At 42.3% G+C, this 23,698-nt stretch overlaps 1 protein-coding gene across 1 annotated transcript in view; it reads right to left on the reverse strand.

Annotated features, from left to right (window-relative positions):
* Wdfy1 (WD repeat and FYVE domain containing 1) overlaps positions 1 to 23,698 on the reverse strand; it is a 56,146-nt gene that overhangs the window by 24,024 nt on the left and 8,424 nt on the right. Inside the window, exon 2 of the mRNA XM_041650375.1 lies at positions 3,077 to 3,144. Within this exon, the coding sequence (XP_041506309.1) occupies positions 3,077 to 3,144 (68 nt within the window). The remainder of the gene's footprint in view (positions 1 to 3,076; positions 3,145 to 23,698) is intronic.

Raw genomic sequence — 23,698 nt, forward strand, 5'->3', positions numbered from 1 at the left:
TCACATTAGGGAAGGACTGGAAGGTCACATTAGGGAAGGACTGGAAGGTCACATTAGGGAAAGACTGGAAGGTCACATTAGGGAAGGACTGGAAGGTCACATTAGGGAAGGACTGGAAGGTCACATTAGGGAAGGACTGGAAGGTCACACTAGGGAAGGACTGGAAGGTCACATTAGGGAAGGACTGGAAGGTCACATTAGGGAAAGACTGGAAGGTCACATTAGGGAAAGACTGTCTCAGTAGCATTCTAGATCTCTGCAGGTGAAAGTGGATACTGGCATTGTATACAACTCAGTCAGATGTATGTGACTCTGAACTGGCTTTAAGTCTGCATATTCCTTTATCTATATTTTGAGTTTATAATATATAATCTCATGTTTAATAATTATATCTTCTACCAGGCATGGTGGTACATGCTTAAATTCTAAGACCCAGGAGGCAGAGGTAGGAGAATTTCTGTGACTTTTGGTTTACATAGGGAGTTTGAGGCCAGCTATATGAAAAAGTGAGGCTGTCTGAATTAAAAAATTATAACCACAAAGATATATTGTTTTACACACACACACATTCATACACACCAACCTCAAACAATTAAAGCAATTATCAGTTGCTTTGATGATTTAAAAGAATGTTACCATTATTTTGTTGGTCAGCTGATGATAAATTTTGATGTTGGCTTTAAGCCTCATTTCTTCTGATGCCTGACACTATCATAAAACTGCATACATATGTAAAATTACTCATTTGTGTAATAAGGTCAGTGTGCTGATTAACTTTATGACTCTAGAGATTTGTTGCATTGATTACTATTAATGTCTTAGGTGTGAGGTGGAGGGCACACACGTGCCACAGTGAATACGTGGAGATCAAAATGGCCGCCTTCGGGAGTTCCTTTCTCTTCCCATTGAGGGCTCCAGAGAATACCCTCAGGTTGCCAGGCTCATGGGCCATGCACTTTACCCACTGAGTCATCTCACCAACCCCAGAATTTTTTAATTAAAAAAGTTCCCCTAGTTTGGTTTTGATATTAGAATACCCTGGCTGTTTTTTGTTCATTTGCTTTCTCCATCTTCTTCTAGAAGATAGGTTCTCCTGGGATAAGCAACATACAGTTTAAAAACAGGGGTGGAGGGGTCAAGGACTCACACAGCTTTACAAACAGGAAAAACACAGGCCATCTTTCAGATTAATGACAATATACACACAAAGGCAGCCTGAGTCTGAGATCACATATGTAAAACTCAGATTGTGGGAATCTCCCCGCTGCAGGTTCTATTTACAGCCTTTAGTGCTGGAGCTTGGTCAGACGCCCTCACTGTTCGCTAATGCTTTTGTACCCTAGTGGCAGAGCAGAGGGGCTGCCCATGGAGTCTCAACACTGCCTTTATAATCCTGTGCATAAAACACCGTGGATCCACCTCATCCTTTTGGTAGGCAGCACAATCCTGCAGTCATAAACAAGTGTGGATTAGAATTATAGTCACCATCATGGAGAGGGTGACCTGTTGTCCAAAGCTCTTAGACGGTCTTACACTGATAAACCACTAACTTTTGGCAGAAATTTTTATAGGATGAATACATGGGAAAAGGCTGAGCAGAGCGGCTGGGAAGGCTGACTCCTACCACATGAACTGTGCTGACTAACCGCTGACCCATACCGGCGCCAAACATGACTGTTTCAGAACGCTTCTCAGGAAAGCTGTGACCAGTGTCAACAGTCACCAGGACGACTGGAGGAACTTCACAATGACCTTCAGTGACAAACCATTAAGGGCACAACAAATCCTTTTCTTCTCCTAGAGGGTCATCTGACCACTGAAGCCCTTAATTCAAGGAACTCCCTCATTAAGGAACAGTGCCTCAGGGAGTCCCACAGCTGGGATTGGTCACTCAGGAGTTAGGAGCCAAGCTCCCATTACAAAAAAGGCCTATGTATTCCACACACTCCTGCAGTGTGAAGCCTTTGGCTTGATCCTTTTACTGTCTTCCTTCCTGCCCCTCATGTCATGGAGAAGTGAGGCCCAAGGTGTAAGTAACACTTTCTAAGTAGAAATTTCCTCAGAAGCTGTCTCCTTGTGATTGTTTGGGAAAGAAGGAATCACCTCCCACTTGGCGTTAAGGTGGAAGGCACCCAGGCATTTTCTGCTGGGCTTTGTCTCTGAGAAAAGCTGAAGAAAAGAAGAAAGATATACACAGATATGGCAAAGTCATGGTGCGTACTTTGGCTTGAGGATATATGGGCAATTAGATGTCAGGATATCCTAAGAGACAGGGTCTCATGTAGCTCAGGCTGGCCTTGAACTATGCTTTGTAGCTATGGGCAGCCATGCCCAGCTTTATGCTCTGCTGGGTACTGAACTCAGAGACATGCTTAGCAAACGCTCTACCAACTGGGCTACACGCCCAGCTTCTGGGAAGATTCTCCATTTACAAAGTGTTGTTCCCTGGTCCACATTGTCCTACAACACTGGGGGACAGTGAAAAGAACAGGCGAAAGGCTGTCACAACAACAGGTCGAACCACAGCGTATGGAATTTACATACAGCATATGGAATACAGGTCGTTTACAGTGGTGTATGAGCCCCAAACCACTGAGTGAAAAGGGATTGCTGGAGGTCAATGAGAAGGCTCAGCATTTAGAGGCATATGCTGAAAACCTGAGTCTGGTAGACGGCAAAGAGTCCACACTTCAAGTTTTCCTCCAACCTCCAAATATTGGCCAAGGTATGAGCACTTACTAAGGTATTAACACTAAGTAACTGTAAAAATAATTTTTCTCAAGTCATTACTGAGTTAAAGCCGGACAAATGAGCACAAAGGAAAATAGCCCTTTTCCTGTTTTGTTTTTTTAATCCTTTCTTTTTTCAATTTTGGTCCTGTGTCAGTCAGGCTGGTAGACCAACTGCCTCCGTCAAAGGAGTTTTCCTGTGGTTTATGACCGCCTGTCAGAGGCGGTCTTAGGCAACAAAGGAACTCATTACGAAATCCAGCAGTCATTTTTAGCCAGGCATTTTGAAATGAAGTCATCAAAGGCATCAGAAACAAGGCCCTTAAGTGAAGAAGTCCGTGACTTACAGGCCATCGTGTGGTAGATGCTGGGCCAGTACTGGCCACTGTCTCTTTTCAGCCATACTCGGATGGTTCTGTGGAGACAAAGACGGAGAAGTAGTGCTTAGTCGTTAAAATCTTCTCAACGGCATGGACTAGTTACCTGGATGGAAGTGATCATCACCTAATACTATAAAGTCAGTACACACATCTAATACCATAAAATCAGTACACGCGGAGCGAGGACTCACACCGATGCCAAGTACATGCAGACGCTGTCGTCTTTAAACATCTCTACCAGTGGCATCTGACTCCCCATATATATTAATTTTAACTTCACACAAGCACCAATTCACCACTCTCCAGATTCAGTGCACAGCGAGGAAACAGAAAGTTGCCACAATGCTTTTACAAAGGCTTATGCTCCAAATGTGCATAAAAGATGTCCACATCATGAGAATGGTCACCCTCAGTGGAGCAAGAAATGGGGTTGTCTTCTTTTGTAATTCAGGACAATTTTGTTTTTAATTTAAAAAATTCAACATTTTCTAATTGATCTTATAAAGTTATTCAAAGGGAAATACATATACACAGATAAAATTTAGTATATTACATAAGGTATACATACTTACATATTACATATCACACAGTATAACCATGTTAAATTATATAATACCTAACAGTCAGGATTTCAAATAATTTTAATAACGTAGAAATGTTCATTGTGTAATAACATACAAAGGAAGCTGAAAACTACCAACTACTTTTCTGGGTAAAACAAATTGTGCCAACAAAGTCACATGACTGTCTCACCAGGAGACACTGAGGATAGTAGCAGGCACACAAAGAAAGAAGAGCTGGCTGCAGGGGGACACACCCCTACAATCCCAACACTTGGAAGGCTAAAACAGGAAGATGAGTTAAAGGCCAGCCCAGGACACACAGGATCTTATCCCACAGAAGCCAAAACAGAAAAAATGAAGTACCATGCTTGTGGAAAAGCAGTATAGGACTGGGGAAGGAAGAGAGGTGAAGGTGCCTCCATCAGTGGTAGGCCTCGCTCTGCCCTGGAGGAAACTGTCCCACACTGTGTCTCTGGCCTCTCTTTCATCAGAACACACACAGGGCTGTGAGGAAATCCTGTGGGTGCAGGAAAGTAACTAACGAGCCACAGAGCCAAAGGGCAGCATGTGTGCTGAGTGCAGGAGGAGAAACAAGAGGGAGCCACTCCTGCCTTTGCAGAATCCCTAAACCGGGCTCTTCTGCCCGCCAGTCCCCTCCGGGTAACTGCATTCTAACGGTGTCTGCTTTGCTCAAGTTTCTCATCATCCACTGTCATTCTTTGACAATCATGTTTATATTTCTAATAATGGATGCCAAGGTGCTTCACTGGGTAAACGTGTTTGTAATCTAGAATGAGGATCTGAGTTCAATCCTTGATACATAGTAGGAGAGAATTGACTCTCATGGGTTGTCCTCTGACCTTAGCCATGCCAGCCACACACCCACACCCACACACACACACACACACACACATATATATACACACACACACAAACACAAAGATGAAAGAATAAGAGTAATATTTCTTTCTTTTCTTCTTTTTTCCTTTTTTGTTTGTTTGTTTGATTTTTCGAGATAGGGTTTCTCTGTAGTTTTGGTGCCTATCCTGGAACTAGCTCTTGTAGAACATGATGGCCTTGAACTCACAGAGATCTGCCTGCCTCTGCCTCCCCAGTGCTGGGATTAAAGGCATGAGCCCCTACTGCCCAGCTAAGAGTATATTTCTAATAGCAACACAAGAGTTGACAAATGTTGCTAAATTTAGACAAAAATATATAAAAGCCATCATATATATATATATATATATAGCCATCTTTTCATCTAGTTATTTCTTTTTCAAGTTCAAGACAAGCCAAATTGTTCTATAGGAACAAAACTCAAGAGCAGCTGATTGACTCTGGGGAAGACGGCAGATTCTAGAGGAGTGAGAGAAAGAGCATGGCGAGGCTCTGGGGTTGGCGGCCAGAGCTGTGTCCACACAGAAGAACATGCCCCACAGTCTCAAGATCTGCAGAGACCACGTGTGTGACTAAAAGGCAATTCACCAAAGAGATGACAGGATGGCACAGTACAGAACCCCATTTCATGTGTGTCTCAGGGTCAGTGGAATCTGACTAGGTCGCTAGATCCAGCTACCAGCTTCAGCACATAGGGAGGACAGCGGGCGGAAGAACCTGTTAAAACACTGACAAACGCACTTCAGAAAAAACAAGACTGTGGGCAAGTCTACACACAACAGACCCAAAGCCTTCGACACATAATTTGGAAGGGAAAAGAAACAAGATGGGGGACAAGCTTAATAAATACAACAAATAATACAATGTGAGTGTTATTTGTATCTAGATTAAAAACCCATAAAACTATATGCGTATAATCATAAAGTAATCAGAAACATGAACAGCAGTAGATATCTGCTGATATTAAAATTACTACATTTTATTTAGGTGTAAGAGTTGTAATTATGTCACTATGTAGGGTTTCTTTGTTTCAGAGTCTTGACTTTTTGGTTTGTTTTGTTTTGACATGGTCTTCTTACTACAATGTTACCAGACTGGCTCAGGCAGGATCCTCCTGCTTCAGGCTCTCGAGTGTGGGATTACAAATACGTACACCAGGCCTGGAGAACTGTTTTGTTAAGAAACAAACAGCAATTCCTAAGTATCAAGAGGCCCTTTCTTGGGCATCCTCGGCTTGGCCACCAGAGTTCAGGGCCTCATCACTTCCTCCCTAGTCCCATCTCCTGTTACATTCTGGTCTCTTTCCCAGCTGCAGTTCACCTCCAGGACACCCAATACCAACCTCACCTCTCAAGGAGTCACACCATCCACTGCTACTATGCTCAGCATCTACCAGTGATGACCTCCAACCCAGGACTCAAGTGCAAACTTAGTTCCCATAACTCCCCAGCTCAGGCCCTGAAACCCAGCGAGTTGCTCTATTTCAAGTTTCCATACCATTCTCTCAGGTCATGCCCAAGCTCTCCTCCCTCACCACTCTACCGTGAACTATTCATTCATTCTCTACAGTCCTTCTAGGCAGATGGTAGGTTGGATACAATTTCAACACAACTCCTTCATCTAAAAACTCATGCAGGTACACAAGGATTACCCTTAGAACTGATGCACAAAAGGAGCCTTACCTGTGCTGACTGTACTTCATGTTGTTGAAATCAGAAATGCTACGGCTACATTTCAGCCAAATAGATGAAGCCAGAGCAGAGTAGTAAGTTCAAGACCAACTCCAAGGTGAATATTAAGTCCACTCAATAATGCCCCCTTCTGTCCAAATTCAAGGCACAAAGGTCACACTTGAAGATCAAGTCATGTTCCATTAGGTTCTGCTTTAAGCTCACTGGCTTTATTTACAACATGACCACCAAACGGTTAAATCCGGCAGCTAACCACCATCAAGATTTTTAAGTCTAACGAAGAAGATAATGTTGGTAATTCACTAAAACTCTGCTACCACGAAGGCCATGGAGTTAGTGGGGCACACTTTTCCCTCTGAGATCAGAAAGGGCAACACCCAGACATCAGCAGTGAGGAAATGATCTTAAAAGTCCATCTCTTCCACCTATCACTAGTCCCAAAAACCAAATCCATACACCTTCAGAACGGGATTAACCTAGACCAAGGCCACATTCAGATCACACTCAGCAGGACTCCAGCATTTGGAAGACAGGGTTTCTCTCTGTAGCTTTGGCACCTGTCCTGACTCTCTATAGACCAGGCTGGCCTTGAACTCACAGAGATCACCTGTCTCTGCCTCCCAATAGCTGGATTTAAAGGTGTGTGACACCCCTTCCCGGCTGCCATTTTCTTTGTAAAACCAACAGCTTTACAACTTGGTCGGCACAAATCCGACCCTGGCTAGGACCCAATCAACAAGCTAGGAAACTGAAACTTTTACCATATTCCCCTTGAAAACTGCGTATCATAAAAAGACAGAGAAAGCCAACCTCACTGGGAATCGGGCTCCGAGCAGGCAGTAGAGTTTGGCTTTATGCCCTCTACCCAGAGTTCTCTTCTTTAAATTATCCCATTCTTTCCCTTCCTGTGCTGCTGAGGTATTCCGTGTCTATGGGTCAATCAAACCAATATCAAACCAACATTAAACTGAATCCCTGATGCCCCAGGATCCTCGAGAAGCTGTACGCTAAACAAAGTTTTCCAATGTCTACAAGTTACATGGGAATTTGCTTCATAGTATGATCGAAGTGTTTCTCCTTACCTTAATGGGGTTATAAAAAACAGGCTTCAACTGACTAGTTATTAACACCTCAAAAATTCCAGGTGAAAACATGGACTAGTCTGCAAAGTCGAAGAAAAGCATGCTCTCTGGTAATTTGAAAGCAACAGTGTGTGATGTTTTACTGAATGCAAATTACTCAAATCCTTACAACTACATAATAAGCCAGCTACATTAAGCACTGAGATCTGGTGGGTTTGTTTGTTGCCCATTAGCCCGATGTTTCCTAGCAGAACACTGTTGAAGGTACTTATTTTAGTTTGTTTGTTTTAATTTTATTTATGTATTTTTACTCCTACCCCTAAAGTCAAGTACTGTTTGGTTTTAATTTTACTTATGTATTTTTTTCTTTTATACATGAGTACTCTATCTGCATGTATACCTGCATGCCAGAAAAGGGCATTAGATCCCATTACACACAGTTGTGAGCCACAATGTAGTTGCTGGCAATTGAACTCAGGACCTCAGAATAGTAGCCAGCTCTCTTAACCACTGAGCCATCTCTCCAGCCCAGTAAGGTCGTTTTTCCTGCCACCTTCTCTATTCATTATTCCCCCACTCCTACCCCTCACTCTGAGGCTATATTTCTCATATTCCAAGACCCTAGCATCCTAAAAAGAAAACTTTCTAAAAACACTTTAGGATCATCCTCCCCCCACCCCCACCCCAATTTCTGTTTTCCAATAAAGTCTCCTTTTCCAAAAGATATTTGGAATGGAAATGCATTGTTTCTGCTGAGCCTACAGAAATGGTTTGCAGGTTTCCTCACAGCCCTAACCCTGTGGAGGTCTCCACCACCAATCTAGAAAGGGAGCAGAGATGGCTGAGCTGCGATCCCCCCCATCAGCAGGCAAGTCTGCAGTTCTGAATTTTCAATCTCCCACTCCCAGTGTCTGCAACCGCAATGTGGAGGAGGATACGCATGGAGCATCTCAAACAGCAGGGAAGCACCCACTGCAGGGCTCTGGGCCCCTCATCAGCATTCTAAATGAGAACATTTCGGCAAGAGTCTGGCTGCACCCAGTAAGAAACACACCTTTATCTGACTGTAAAAGACAAATCAATGGCAAACCGTATGCATCACCAGGAAAAGGTGCTTTCCTCTGTGCCTGAGGACCAGAGTCTGAGCCTTAGAACTCACACAGTGGGAGAAGAGGACCAGCAAGTACAAATGAGGAAGCATGCATCATTCTTAAGAGAAAAGCCGGCAAACTTGGTCGAATTTAGGGATTTCAGACTTGGCAACTAGTTCTGAAGAAAGTACTGAATAGGGAAAAGGAAGAACTTCCCATCTAAAAGTTAAAAGGTAAGAATGAAGGATTTGGAGGAAAGGTTAAATAATAAGATGGGTTATCAAGTGGCATAGTAGCTTGATAGCTTATATAGTTACTACAAATAATTATGAGACCAGTAGGTGTGTGGACATGGTTATAAAATGCAGTTTTCTTTTTTAATACTTAGTATGTGTGTTGGTGTATACACATGCCCATAGCACACAGATGGAGGTTAGAAGACAACTTATAAAAATCAGATCTCCCATGGGGCTGGAGAGATGGCTCAGTGGTTAAGGGCACTGCCTGCTCTTCCAAGGGTCCTGAGTTCAATTCCCAGCAACCACATGGTGGTTCACAACCACCTGTAATGAGATCTGGTGCCCTATTCTGGCCTGTATACTTAATAAATAAATAAATCTTTTAAAAAAATCAGATCACCTTCCACTGTGAGGGTTCTGGAGACCCAGTGTGGGGCCTTAGACTTGGTACCAAGTGACTTTACCTACTGACCCATCTTTTAACCCAAAGATATTCACTTTTCCTCAAAAGGGTTGAATTACAGTTCTATAACTCAATCGTATAGGAAACACACTCTCTGGCTCTGCAGGCATTAGGTAGAGTGATGGGGTGGACTGTGGAAGGAGCAACATGACTCCAGATCCTTCCTAGGATCTGAGGACAACAAGAAAGTCCATGGGGACCTTACAGCGAGCCCCCACTTACACACCCTGCAGTGAGTTCCCAATGCTCAGGGATGGGTTCTGTCTAATGTTCAAATATGGTTATCTAAAACAGAAAACGTAAAATTGATCCATTCCTTAAGAATGTGTCTGTTAGCATGGCCACTGAAAGCAGAGAAGGCCGAGGAATATAAACTAAGTGAAGGTTAAAGTTGTTGTGCAACCTCAGATGTAGGAGAGAGCCAGCCAATCACTTTACTTGGGGGCGGGGTCCCCCGAGGATATTTTTTACTTAGAAAGATTGCGGGCGTGTTCCAGGCCGCCCCTTCTGCTTTCCTGTTCACCGCGGGAACCTCAGGTTCTATAAGTCTATTTCCCCATTAAAGATGTATATATTTTACAATCTGTCTGCGTTCATTTTACGCTGATACTTGGCACCCAACATGGGGCTTTTTTGCCCCGCCCCGAGCGGCTTGGGGACGTAGGCTTGAATTTTAGTTTGAGAGAGTTACACATCCCAATCTCGTAGCACTCTGACTGGGTCCTAAAAACACAGCACGCTCCCGGGTACCATTTGTTAGTTCGTGACTCGGGCCCCAGTGCCGAGTCCATTCCGCCCCGTCCCGTCCACAGGACCTACTCGGCGGAGCACTTTAACCCCTCCCTGCCTGCCTTGGCTAAGTTTGCAGCGGAACCCTGCTGCCTGAATTAGCGGAAGCTCAGGTGCCTGCGGTTTTGCAGCATCCACGACCACTCTAACTCCTCAGGTGGAACAATCCACGTCTAATTCAAGGCTCAATCTGGCCTTGGCTCTGCCGGGCTTCCTGCCCCCCCCACCCCATTGCTATCTATCAGCCTGGTGTCTGCTCTAATTCACACAGTACACAGTCTACTTAACTTTCGGTTTTGAGTTAATTGTTTCAGACCTGCTCTGACTTAGGCCAAGTGGACTCAGGTGCATTTCTTTCGCCACCACTAGCAGGAAAACGTCATTACAGGTAAATAATTTTCTTTTATAAATAAAAATAAATACTGATTTGATGGAAAATGTCTGAAAACGTTACCATTCAAGACTTTAACAGCCTTTTTGATTGTACCATGTGGGAGATTTTACAAGAGGTGTCTGTCACCCCACATCTATGGATCTTTCTGGGATTCGTAGTTTTCCTTGGTACTATATGGTTTGATAATAGAAATATAATAAAGTCTTTACGAGATGAATCCAGGATTCTTAAGACAGAGGTTGAACGCTTAAAAACAATTGAGACTGACAACAATCTCCTCAAGAATCAGTTTGAAGTTCTCCAGGAAGAGAACAGATCTTTGTTTAACATGACTCGATTAACTGAGCAAAATTTAGAAAAGGTACAGGCTGATGTTAAGGAGAAATTCATTACTATGGAAGAGGGAACAGCTGATCTGGATGGTAAGCTTCAGTCCCTTTCTGTAGGAACTGAAACATTAACTGAAAGAATCAAAACTGCTGAATGTGACAATCGGATTTTGTCTAAAGCTTATGACAGATTGGCAGAAAGATTGTCAATAAAAGAAGGCACGGTTTATGCCATAAAAGTTATGTCCAAAGATGAGATGTTATCTCTAATGGACAAACTTCATACTTTAGAATCCTCAATGAAGGCTTTGGAACATAATTCTGGACAGGAGATTCAGACATTGCAGAAGGCAATGGTGAATAGAATTGAAAAGATTGAGGAATTTCTAAATTCTGATGAAGAAGAGCAAAGGGTAGAAAGGCAAATTTTAACTCCATCTGTGGGTAAATCTCTCCGGAACAATTCCTACAAAGCTCTACCTACAGCTCTACCTGCCTTTCCAGTAATAACAACAGAGAAAGTGATTGGTTCCAGAAACCCTAGGGTTATCAAGAAAGATACATGGGAGCCTTTCCGTATGAATGATCTCAAAGAAATTAAACAGTCTGTCATGACTTTTGGGATGCACGCCTCTTTTGTTAAAGAGATGCTAAAATCTTGGGCCACAACAAGCAGAGCAACGCCCTCTGACTGGCTCCAGTTGAGATTTGCAGTACTTGACAGTGGACCGCAATTGAAATGGAAATTCTTATTCAGGCAAGAGGCTAGACTTTTAGAACAGCAGGAAAGAGCGAAGGGAATTGAGATTTCCCTAGATCAAATTCTAGGTGAGGGGCTCTTTTCCAACCCTCAGGAACAAGCTAATTTGGATGAAAACACACTCTCCATGTGTACTACAGCAGCCTCAAGGGCTTGGGACAGGGTGCAAGACCCAGGACAGAGAATGGAATCATTTGTCAGAGTTAAACAGGGTCAGAGAGAACCCTTTAGTGACTTTTTACAAAGACTAACTAAAGCTGTACAAATAGGAATATCTGACCCAGAAGCAAGACGTATAATGATTGAGTCTTTGGCTTATGAAAATGCAAACGTGGAATGCAAAAGGATTTTGGGGCCTTTAAAGCTCAGATCAGCGCCCTTGGAAGAATGGGTCTTGCATACACTGAATGCTGATACATTGACTATGGCACTGAAGCATGGGTAGAAGAAGCAATTTCCAATGGTAAAAGGAGACACCAGAATACCAAATGTTTTAATTGTGGCAAAATGCGTCATATGAAAAGGAATTGTAGACAACAGATTTTCAGAAATAATAATAATGCATCTTCTAGAAATAACAGAAATAGAAGGTCTCAGCCTTCAGGTTTATGTAGAAGATGTGGGAAAGGCAGACATTGGACGAATGAATGCAGGTCTACAAGAGCTAGACAAGGCAACCTGATACAGACGGGAAACGTGGGGGGGGGCCTCACAGGCCCCCATGGCAAACATGGTTCAGTCATTTCCAGTTACTGCAGAGAACGTGCCTCATCAGGACAATTAGGAAGCCTCATGCCTACTGTTACAAGCAATAATGATCAGAAAGATGAGTTCCGTGTGTTTTGGCAAACTTCTATAAGTGATCAAAGACCTAAGCTGAAAGTGTGTGTAAATGGCATTTTTATTACTGGCCTGCTGGACACAGGTGTGGATGTAAGTATCATTACCCCAGAATCTTGGCATCCATATTGGCCTCTTCAGAATGTAAAGGTTCAGCTCCTGGGAATTGGAACCCTATCTTGAGTAAGGCAGAGCACGAGATGGGTTGAATGCATAGGGCCAGAGGGACACATAGGAAAATTAAGGCCATAGGTAGCCAATATTGCAGTGAATTTATGGGGTCGTGACCTATTACAACAATGGAATACTCAAATTAACATTCCTGCTACTTCTAGAGCATATATTTCTGAGAATAATACTAAAAGATATTACAAACGGAGAAAACCGGCCATTCGGGCTGTACAAGAACAAGCAATTGTTGTCCCTTCAGAGATACCAACAGCCTTGCCTCTAAAATGGTTGACTGAGAAACCAATATGGACAAAGCAATGGCCTTTAGCTGAGGAAAAGTTACAGGCTTTAGAACAGCTGGTACAAGAACAATTAGATGCTGGACATATAGAAGAATCTACCAGCCTTTGGAATTCTCCTGTATTTGTGGTTAAGAAAAAATCAGGTAAATGGAGAATGGTGACAGATCTCAGGGCTATCAACAAAGTTATTCAACCTATGGGCACTCTGCAATCTGGAATTCCTTTGCCCTCTTTATTACCAAAAGGATGGCCTCTCATAGTTATTGATTTAAAGGATTGTTTTTTCACTATACCTTTGCAAAAAGAAGATAGAGAAAAATTTGCCTTCACAGTACCTACTTATAACAATTCTCAACCTTCGAGGAGGTACCACTGGGCCGTCCTCCCCCAGGGTATGTTAAATAGCCCCTCCCTGTGCCAATATTTTGTGAATCAACCATTGCAAATAATCCACAAGAAATTTCCCAAATCAATAGTATATCATTACATGGACGACATTTTGTTATCTGATTCAAACATGGATACCCTGAACAGACTGTTTGAAGAAATAAAGATACTTTTACCTAAATGGGGATTGCAAATTGCTCCTGAAAAGATTCAGAAGGGAGAGTCTGTTAATTATTTAGGTTATAAAATAGGTTTGCAAAAAATTAAGACACAAAAGGCACAAATTAGGAGAGATTGCCTATGGACTCTTAATGACTTTCAAAGACTGTTAGGAGATATTTCCAGTCTACGACCAGCTATTGGGATAACACCTGATCTAATAATTCATTTGAACAAAACCTTGGATGGTGATAAAGATTTAAACAGTCCCAGAGAATTAACAGCTGAAGCAGAAAAGGAACTGACAATGATTGAGGAAAAATTACAACAGGCACATGTGGACAGGGTGAATCCAGAGCTGGATTGTATTCTCATCATACTACCATCAAAAATTTCTTCTACAGGAATTTTAATGCAGAGAGGTAATATTATCTTGGAATGGATCTTTTTACCACATAAACCAAGTAAGAAACTGAAAGCTTATGTGGAAAAAGACTCTGGGTTGACTATAAAAGGCAAGTTAAGACTTCGTCAACTAGCAGGCATAGACCCATCAGAAATTATAGTGCCTTTCACTGCTGATGAACTAAAGAAATTATGGGAAGATAATGAACCATGGCAAAGAGCTTGTGCTAATTTTTTGGGAGACATTAATAACAACTATCCAAAAAGCAAGAGGCTTAACTTCATAAAGAGAACTTCTTGGATCCTTCCTCAAATCGTCCGTGATGCTCCAATAACTGGAGCCCGTACATTTTATACTGAAGCCAATAAATCTGGGAAGGCGAGTTACAAATCAGAAGACTTGGGTAAGGTGGAACAAAGTTCTTATGATTCTGTCCAGAAGGCAGAATTATATGCCATTCTTATGGTGCTAAGGGATTTTAAAGAACCTATTAATATAGTTACTGATTCACAATACACAGAAAGAGTTATTTTACAAATTGAAACTGCTGAATTTATACCTGATGATACAGAACTAACCTCATTGTTTATCCAGGTACAAGATATGATCAGGAACAGGCTTTGCCCTATGTACATAACACACATCCGATCCCATACGAGTCTGCCAGGTCCTCTAGCACAAGGTAATGCAGAAATTGATCAATGATTGATTGTTAGTGTGCTACAAGCCTCTGAATTTCATAAAAAATATCATGTCAATAGCAACGGTTAAGAAAGAGTTTTCTATTACATGGCAACAAGCTAAGGAGATTGTAAAGAAATGCCCTACTTGCTCTTTCTATAACCAAACGCCACTGCCTGCAGGGGCTAATCCAAAGGGCACCCAGAGGAATGAAATCTGGCAGATGGATGTGTTCCACTTTGCAGAATTTGGCAAATTAAAATATGTTCATCACACCATTGACACTTATTCAGGCTTTCAGTGGGCAACTGCTTTAAGTTCAGAAAAAGCTGATTCAGTAATCACTCATTTATTAGAAGTCATGGCTATAATGGGTATACCTACACAAATAAAGACAGATAATGGTCCTGCTTATGTCTCTAGAAAAATGAAATGGTTTTTTGATTATTACAATATCAAGCATGTTACAGGTATACCATACAATCCTACAGGTCAAGCAGTCATAGAAAGATCAAATCGAACTATAAAGGATATGCTGAACAAACAGAAAGGGGTAGAAAACACCCCCAGAAATAGGTTACATAATGCTTTGTTAACCTTGAATTTTCTCAACGCTAATGAGAAGGGAACAACAGCTGCAGAAAGACATTGGATAATGGAAAAGTCTACTGAACTAAATCAACCAGTTTATTTCAAGGATGTGTTGACCTCACAATGGAAGCCAGGAGATGTGCTGCGTTGGGGAAGGGGTTTTGCTCTTGTCTCCACAGGTGAGGAAAAATTGTGGATACCGTCAAAATTAATAAAGGTTTGGTTTGAAGAAGAGAAGCCACTTGGAAAAGATAAATAACAATCCATTCACAAGGATGGCGAGCATACTGATGGTAAGAAATACAGACAGGTTGGGGGCAGGGTTCTTATCTCCACAGGAAAATACTCATCTTCAAAGAATTTAAGGGACCTGTTGAAATACGAGCGGCGGGCTGTGTCCCGCCACCCGGCTAGCTTTACCCGAAATAATTACACGGAAACTGTATTCTTTTAAACACTGCCTGACCCATTAGTTTTAGTTTCTTATTAGCTAGCTTTTACATATTGATCTAACCCATTTCTATTAATCTGTGTAGCCCACGAGCTGGCTTACCGGGAATGATCTTAACCTGCGTCTGTCTGGAGTGGGAGAATCATGGCGACTCCCTGACTCAGCTTCTTTCTCCCAGCATTCCGTTCTGTTTACTCCGCCTACCTAAGGGTTGGCCTATCAAATGGGTCTAGGCAGTTTCTTTATTAATAAGAAATTACTCCCACATCATTTCCCCTTATTCTGTTTAAACAAAAAAGAAAGGCTTTAACTTTAACATAGTAAAATTACATATAGCAAAACAGTTATCAAGCAAGAATTACAGTTACAATATTTATATCTATTTTGTCTTTTATCATAACTAAGGAAAACTATAACTATCTATTTATTCTTCAACTCCATCAAAGACTCCAGAAGGATATAATACTACCTAAGTAAACAAGAAATAAGAAAACTCTAGAAATGACAGAGACATCTTGCTGCCTGGACAGTCACCCAAAGTTCTTTTGTATGGTTGGGGCATCCATCTTCAGCCTTCAGGCCCATAGTATCCAGCAGACATTTCCATGAAGCAGGAAATTTCAAAGACAGTTCAGTCACTATCTGCTGTGTCCTGCAGAATGTCTCACAGACTCTTTCATGAGTCATGAACCCCAAAAGACCGTCTCACCTTTAGGCAAGTTTAGCAGTCCTCTCTCTGCGGGTTCTCTGTGTCCATTTTATGCAACAGTCCAGGCAAGAGCAGTTTCTTGCCCAAATGGCTATCCAACTCCATAAGGATCCTCTTCGATGCCCATCTTCCTCTCGAAGTAGATTGGTGCCACCAGGAGCAGATATGTCTCATTGTCATGAAAAGTCCTAAGTTATTAAAACATTAAATGCCATATCCTGCAGTCTTTGAAAGATATGAAGAATGTCTCTCTAACTGAAATGTATCTCTATATATCTAGAAAATCTAACTAACATGACTACAAGCTTGACTATTATTGATGATTAACCATTAACCTATATTTCTTAATTATACATTACATTTTTAAATGAACTACACAATCACAATACCTTAATCAAGATCAGAAATACATATACATATAACAAAATTGACTGTAAAATCCACACCAATGCAAATTACTCATACCTATATCATTTCCCCCTTTAAATGTAAAAGAACATTTACAAACAATATTTTGGGAACATGGGCGCAGTTTTTTCTCTCCAAACTGCTTACTGCTGAATGGGGGTGATGTTAATCAGATCATTTAGGGTGTAACCTGTGTGCCAGGTTTATCTCAGTTGGCAGTTGAGTGAAGTAATTTTTTGAGGGTGGTCACAGGAAGTTTTCGGGAGGTCGTGGTCTATCATACCATATCGGGATAGATGCAATCCATAGGGTCTGGTCCTCTGTGAAAACAAAAGAAGACCCTTTCCAAAGCATCATATCCTTAGGCCCAAATTCTGAAGTCATACCCTCATGATATCCGTTTTGGTTCCACTTGGCAGCCCATAGAATGAAATGTCTCTCTGTACTTAGCTCCTTCACAGTCAAATATTTTAAAGAAAACACAATGTACATAATCCAGACTCTCTGTGAATTTTCCATTTTTACGTGGCTTATTTTTCTTTATTTCTTTTAATCTCTTAACTATCTGTATTGTCTCTTTAAAGACTTTACCTTTTTTTTAAAACCATTAACTTTATCTTCTATATTCTCTTTCTTCTCTCTCCCAAGTCTACGTACATTCATCGAACAGTGTGGTCTTTTATGTCTGAATCTGTTTTATTGTGAATCTGTAATTTTTTTTTTTTTACTATCCAGGAGCATTTATTAAAATGTTAAGCAGTTCTTAAAAACTTAAGTTGCACCATGTACGGGACCCTGAATATTTAATTACTAATGGATGGACATGTTCTGTAAGTATTAATTTTTTTATATATGTCTTATTAAACATTTCTTTATAAATATGTAGAGCTGGTTTTGGAGTCGGACTATGGCTCAGTCCCTCTTCAATCCCAAGCCTGTTGATAAGAAATATTTCAGAGTTTCTGTCTCAGGTCACGAGCCATGAAATGGGACAGAATAAGAATAATTATGTACTTGATAAACTTTCTTTGCTTTTCCTCATATCTGTGTCTTTCTTTATATGTCAGTATATGTCCTTGTTGTTAATGTTTAAATCTCCCATAACAAGCAACAAATTTTCCTATAGTAATTTTTAAAGTTTCCAGGATGAAGATGGGGCCCCACAACATCAACTCAATCTGGTTTTTATGACGTCATGAACATTTTTTTAAGCGCTAAAATTAGACCTGATTTTTGGTACCAACTGCACGAGACAATTTCGAATGGTGCACATTTTTGACAACACTCTGGCCGGACCTTCTCAAAACGCTCAGAGACTAGTTACAATCTTCTTAGGTCAAAGGTTAATTTGGGAATTTTACCATCATTTGCTTTCACAGGAGTCCCTAAGAAGAACGTCGCCCCCATGTCAGCTAGAAGCAATCTTAGAGGACGATGTCCCCTCTCCCAACAGAGTTTGTCCTCAGGGTTAGGGACATCTTTTAGTGGTTGGTTTAGGGTTGAGGGGGTGGGGAGATATTTTATGGAATTAGGGGTATTTTCAAAAAAAGGGGGGGGATTAGCTGGTTTGATGGGATGATTGGTATTTGTGAATTACTGTTTTTAGAAAATTGTATTGGTACTGTTTCTTGTATATTGATATATTGAATATTGAATGTGAGTGTTCCTACCTCTATTTTTGTATGCTTATAACTTTGTCTATATTGTATTGATACATTTATCATATTACAATGTACATTTCTACCTCTGATATTATTTATATAATAACATTGTTTACATTTGATATGTAATGACATTGTTTACAGTTGAAGATCATTGTCTTCATATATTACACAGTTGTTTATTCTCTTAGTCTTCAGGTTAGATAGGTATTGAGAATTAATCAGGTCTTTTAGATACATAGAGATTATATTTAGTATAGATAGTATAATCTTCAGCCTCTTCGAAGAGCTGTAGAAAATGGCCTTTAATTTAACCTAGAATCTTCTTAATCTAACCTAGAACTCTGTGCCAATGAGACACAATCACTCCTGGCGACACCACTCTACTCCCGAGAGAACGCTGAGCACCAAAGACACTCCACTGGGATTTTGTCTTCTTGGCAGAACTGGCCTTTGGGTTAAGAAAAGCACATACCTCAACTTCTGACAAAGATACAGAATATCCATAAGTGGATGAAACAGGATTGTCTTATCTTGCCAAGACAGGGTAGGATAGTTCTAAGAAAGTTCCTTGCCTTTAATAATGGTATGTCAGTTATGTTAGGCCTTAGTCAAAGTTGGTTGACTCAACATTGCAAACGAGACTTTGGGTGATTGCCCAGGTAGTCAGTTGTCTCTGTCAATTGTTGCACATCTTGGATATCTCTCGTTTGTTAAGTAATATTTATTCCCTTCTCAGATCTTTTTTGACGGAGTTTAAGATTATATAATTGTAGTTACTCTCTACATTATTTAGACTCCTTGAGATAGAATGTTTAGCAAAACTTTTGTTCTCCATATTGTTTATTATATTTATTATTTGTTACTATTGTATATAGTTGTATTTGGTCTGGCTCTATCTTATTTAGACAAAAAGGGGAGATGTAGGAGAGACCCAGCCAATCACTTTACTTAAGGGCGGGGTCCCCCGAGGATATTTTTTACTTATAAAGATTGTGGGCCTGCTCCAGCCGCCCCTTCTGCTTTCCTATTCACCGTGGGAACCTCTGGTTCTGTAAGTCTATTTCCCCATTAAAGCTGTATGTATTTTACAATCTGTAAGTCTATTTCCCCATTAAAGCTGTATGTATTTTTACAATCTGTCTGCGTTATTTTACGCCGATACTCAGGCATAAGAATCAGAGGCAACTTCAAGTAAATGGCAGCCACTTTTCCTCCTGAACGAGATCAAGGCCAGAGGCTTCTGTGTGCCTCCCGATGACTCCGGCTCAGTGGTCAGCTGGGCATCAATAGGAACTTGTGCCTGGGGCAGGCCTGGCCTGGCCAAGAATCAGAAGCACCCTGGAATTTATGAAGGGGCACAGTGTTTTCCTGCAGGCCACTGCAGAGCAGGGAAGGGACTCCCTGGCCACCATAAGGAAATGTGGATAGAAGCCACAGCTGGAGGTTCCTGGATGGGTTAGGATCACTCCCAAAGGAGCAGAGTACAGAGCCTGCATAACAGGGCTAAGAAACCAAATGCAAGAAAGCTGGGAAAGATGATTTTCCCAAGACATCAGGCTCCCTGGCTTGAAAGATGCACTGAGCTGTTGCCCTCCAGTGTGTCCCTGTTTAGTTCCGAAGTCCTCGGCACTGAACTGCATGCTAGACCCCACGAAAGACCTGGGATCTGCGGAGAGCAAGCTAGCCTGTAGTGGAGGCGATGGACATGTTTTACCTCCAGTTCAAGCTTCAGGAGCCAGAACAAGCAGAAACCACACAAGACAACATGGCTGCCACAACACTGCCTGACTCGAGCTGCCTTGTCCAATTTTATCCATCTCTGATTAGAAAGTGAGAAAAATCTCACAATTTAAAACCTTCCAAAAGATACAATTCAATATAAAGTAGCTTTGCAAAGTCAACAAAAAAAAAAAAGCAAAAGAGCTTTTCCAGAAATTTACATATATTTTCCATTCAACAGTAACATAAACATGAACTATTAAATAGTGGGTTCTTTGTTCCCCTAAAAGGAGATTCAGAACACAGAAAAGTCTGGTGGAAATAGACTTGTGCCCCAAAGCTTAAAGAAAACCCAACTTTTGTGCTAAGTCAGAATAGTGATACTAATAAGATCTCCCACTACCTCCAATCTGGATCTGGCTGGACCTACATGAGATGCATATGTCAGAGTCTGAGGCAGAAAGCTGTGTGTGAAGTGCTCTCGATTTCTTTTTTCACCCCTCGCTGCTCCGTGCCCTTTACTATCTGATTTTACAGCCTTTCCCATCGAGAGGGAGAACCTCTTTCTCTGACTCCCCTGGGAGGCTGCCTGGTGTCTCTTGGCCCACTGTGTGTCAGGAGTGGTGCTGGGGCTCCTCTGAGAAAGGCCTTTCCTGTTGTTGCTCCTGCTCCTGGAAGTCTGCCAAGCCATATGACCCGGGCTGAGGGGCAGCGGGGGAGGGGGATAAGCCTTGCTAAGGAGAAACTACAATAGGAAGAGGGAGCCCATGTCTTGGCTGAATTACCCTTGACCAGCCTGGAACTAGTCACCTCTCCAGGGGCTGAGACACAGGGCTGGTCACAAGCATGGGTGAGCCTAGCTGAGTCAGGTGAACTGTTCCACGTGCCCACTTGTCGTCTCCAGCAGCACTCAAGGGCTTCTGCATAAGCCCAGGGTCAAGCCCACCCCACCTCCAACAACACCACCTTTCTTCCAGGAACAACAGAAATAAAGCAATTTAATCATTTTCTAATTTTGCTGACAAATAGGTAGTGTTCAACCAACTAACTGAAAAGCCAATTTCAGAATATACAATATGCTACAAAGTAAGAGCAGGGTCCTGATTTATCTTAAACTCTGAGTAAATCGTAATTGTAAAGAATATTATGACTGCTTGTAGGGCCACTGATACTCCCAGATTGAGGACTTCCTGAACGCTTCCGTCACCTACAACAAAGGGTATCGTTTCCTAGGCTGACCGTACCTCTGGAGGATACAGATTAAAATGCTTAACTCTAAGAACCTAATATGGGTTCTAGAACACTCAGATGTTAGCCTGAAAGGAAGAGGGAATGATATCATCATCACTCCAGTCTGTCTTTATCAAATAAATAGCAATTTCCTTCCAGCCGAGTTGCTGGAACTCTGACCTTCATTTCCGCTAGAGAACAAAGTGTGTCTCCTTCGGTAAGAGCGAGGCGGAACAGTGAATGGTTGTTGAGTGGATCTTCTCAACCAAAAGACGAGAAACTGGCCTCATTTTTAGAGGACAATAAGCCTGACTGAGCAAAAGAAGGAAGTACTCACTGGCCCGCACCTCAGGAAGGAATGGATGCTGGACAGCTTACAGGGCCGTGGGGACACAGTATCACAGCCTGCTGATTTCATCCAGAGAAGGCTCTCAGGGACCCTGGCACTTGTATCGCCCCTCACCAGTAATGCCGCCCAAGAATCCATAGACATGTGGCTGAAATGCCTCCTGCAGGCTCTCTGTGTGACTGGAGAAACCAGCCCAGAGGTAATCTTTTACTGCCAGCATTGAAACCACTTTGTATGACTCCTGTGCAAACAAGAAGCCTAAGAAAATCCCGAGCCCCAGAGGACAGGAATAATCTAGACAAGCTGGGGTCAGCAAGGGGCCCATGCAGCACCCTTTTCTAAGGTTGATGAAGATGATGATGATGACGATGATGATGATGATGATGATGATGATAACCAACGAACAACTTCAGTTAGTTCTACCCAGAGCCCACCAGAGCTGTCTGGACACCCAAGATTAAACTAGCTCAGAGGAAGTACAGCTTGAGTTAGCTTTAAACTCTGCTCTCTGGCTCGTTATTGGTTTGCTCAGTGATTCAATCAAACTAATACTGGGCACACTGCTGGTAGCTTTACACTGTCTTAGATGCTAGAAGAATGTAAAAGGCCAGCATTCAGCTGGGAAGGATGTAATGAGGCCAGATCTACGGGGATAGTGAAAAGTTGGACTGGCAGCTAGAAAGGCAGGAGGCAGCACAATGGACGGGACAAACACAGTACCCCTCAAAGTTCAGACCCCTCAAACAATTTCCCCAGGAGGTATAAGGAAATTAGTTAAGCACACAAGGCAGGAATGTTGGGGAAGCACAGAGTTGGTAAGAAGGCCCTCTGAAGTACTCCAGTACCCAAGGAAATGCAGCCCAAGTGGTATTTTCTACAAACCAACCATAACCTAGTACTGCCCAAAGCTCCCTATCAACAATGACCTCGAGCACCTCCAATTTCCCCAAAGCCTTTCCAGGTGGATGCCCCTGCCAGGACGCAAACAAAGAGGATGAGATAAGAAGGGGGAAATGTACCAGTGCAGGCCCTCTCACCCCACAGCCGTATAAGAACACTGGCTGCAGGTCCACTTTGATCTTACCGGGAGCTGATCTGTGTGTGGTCTATGGGGAAATGACTGAAAGGATGATTCTCTGAGCTCAGCTGGCGGGGTGCTGGCCTCGCAGGCTCTAACCAGAGTTCCAGCCTCAGCACCACACAAACAGGGTGTGATGGGCTCACACACGTGACCCCAACACTAAGGAGGTTGAACCAGAAGAATTAAAAGCTCAGGACCAATCTTCGGTAGACAGTGAGTTTGATATGGGCCTGTCTATATAAAAAGTTAAAAAGACTATTTTGTTATGCAATGTGAATAAATACTCCACAAAATGAGTACACACTCCTGCTCTCTTATCTTTCAGAATGATTTGCTGATGCATTTCACAGAAAGAAGGTAACATGACCAGCTGAATTCTAGGACCAATACCATTGGTTACATTTCACAGAAAGAAGGTAACATGAACAGCTGAATTCTAGGACCAATACCATTGGTTACATTTCAGTTTTGTTCCTAGGGGAGAACATACAGGCGGCTAAAGTCAACCAGAGCGGGGAAAGCCTATTACACAGCAATGAGAGTCTCTGGCTATTGACCCAAGGATAGCAGTTAGATGTAGCTTCGCAGGGCCTGCTGCATGACCTGCTCTTTGGAGGTACTGGCCACGTGGGAGGATCAGATGAAAAAAACCCAAACCAACAGCAACTAACACCTAGTTGTAAGCCGGAGGGAGCTGAGAAAGGCTGACAGCGGTAGACAGGGAGGAATTCCTCCACGGTGGAGACAGAAGTAGAAGTGGCCCTAAAAGGCTGGGATATGGGAGACAGAGGAGGGCAAGGGGTTTGAGGAGAGTGCACATGAACTCTGGTGCAGAAAGGTGTATGGTGTTAATGGGACAGAGAGCACACTGGCAAGGACCACTGAGAAGTGAGAAAGAAAGCTGGGCACAGAACAGTTACACGCTCCCCTGCATCCTATTACAGTCATGACCACAGACAACATTAATGAAAGGTCATGAAAAGAAGACATGGCAAAAGCCATTTGGAAGATCCAAGTGTGGCGAAACAGATTCAGATAGGGCACACTAGGGCTCAGGAATTCCTCGTGGAGGCTGCTGTAGTGATCAAGGTTTAATAGCGGTTAAGAGATGAGGACAACCTTGAGGGTGAACATGGACAGGCA

Source organism: Microtus oregoni, unplaced genomic scaffold, assembly GCF_018167655.1.
Source record: "Microtus oregoni isolate MIOR12 unplaced genomic scaffold, Mior012 000004F_ref0000308, whole genome shotgun sequence".
In the NCBI taxonomy this organism is placed as follows: domain Eukaryota; kingdom Metazoa; phylum Chordata; class Mammalia; order Rodentia; family Cricetidae; genus Microtus; species Microtus oregoni.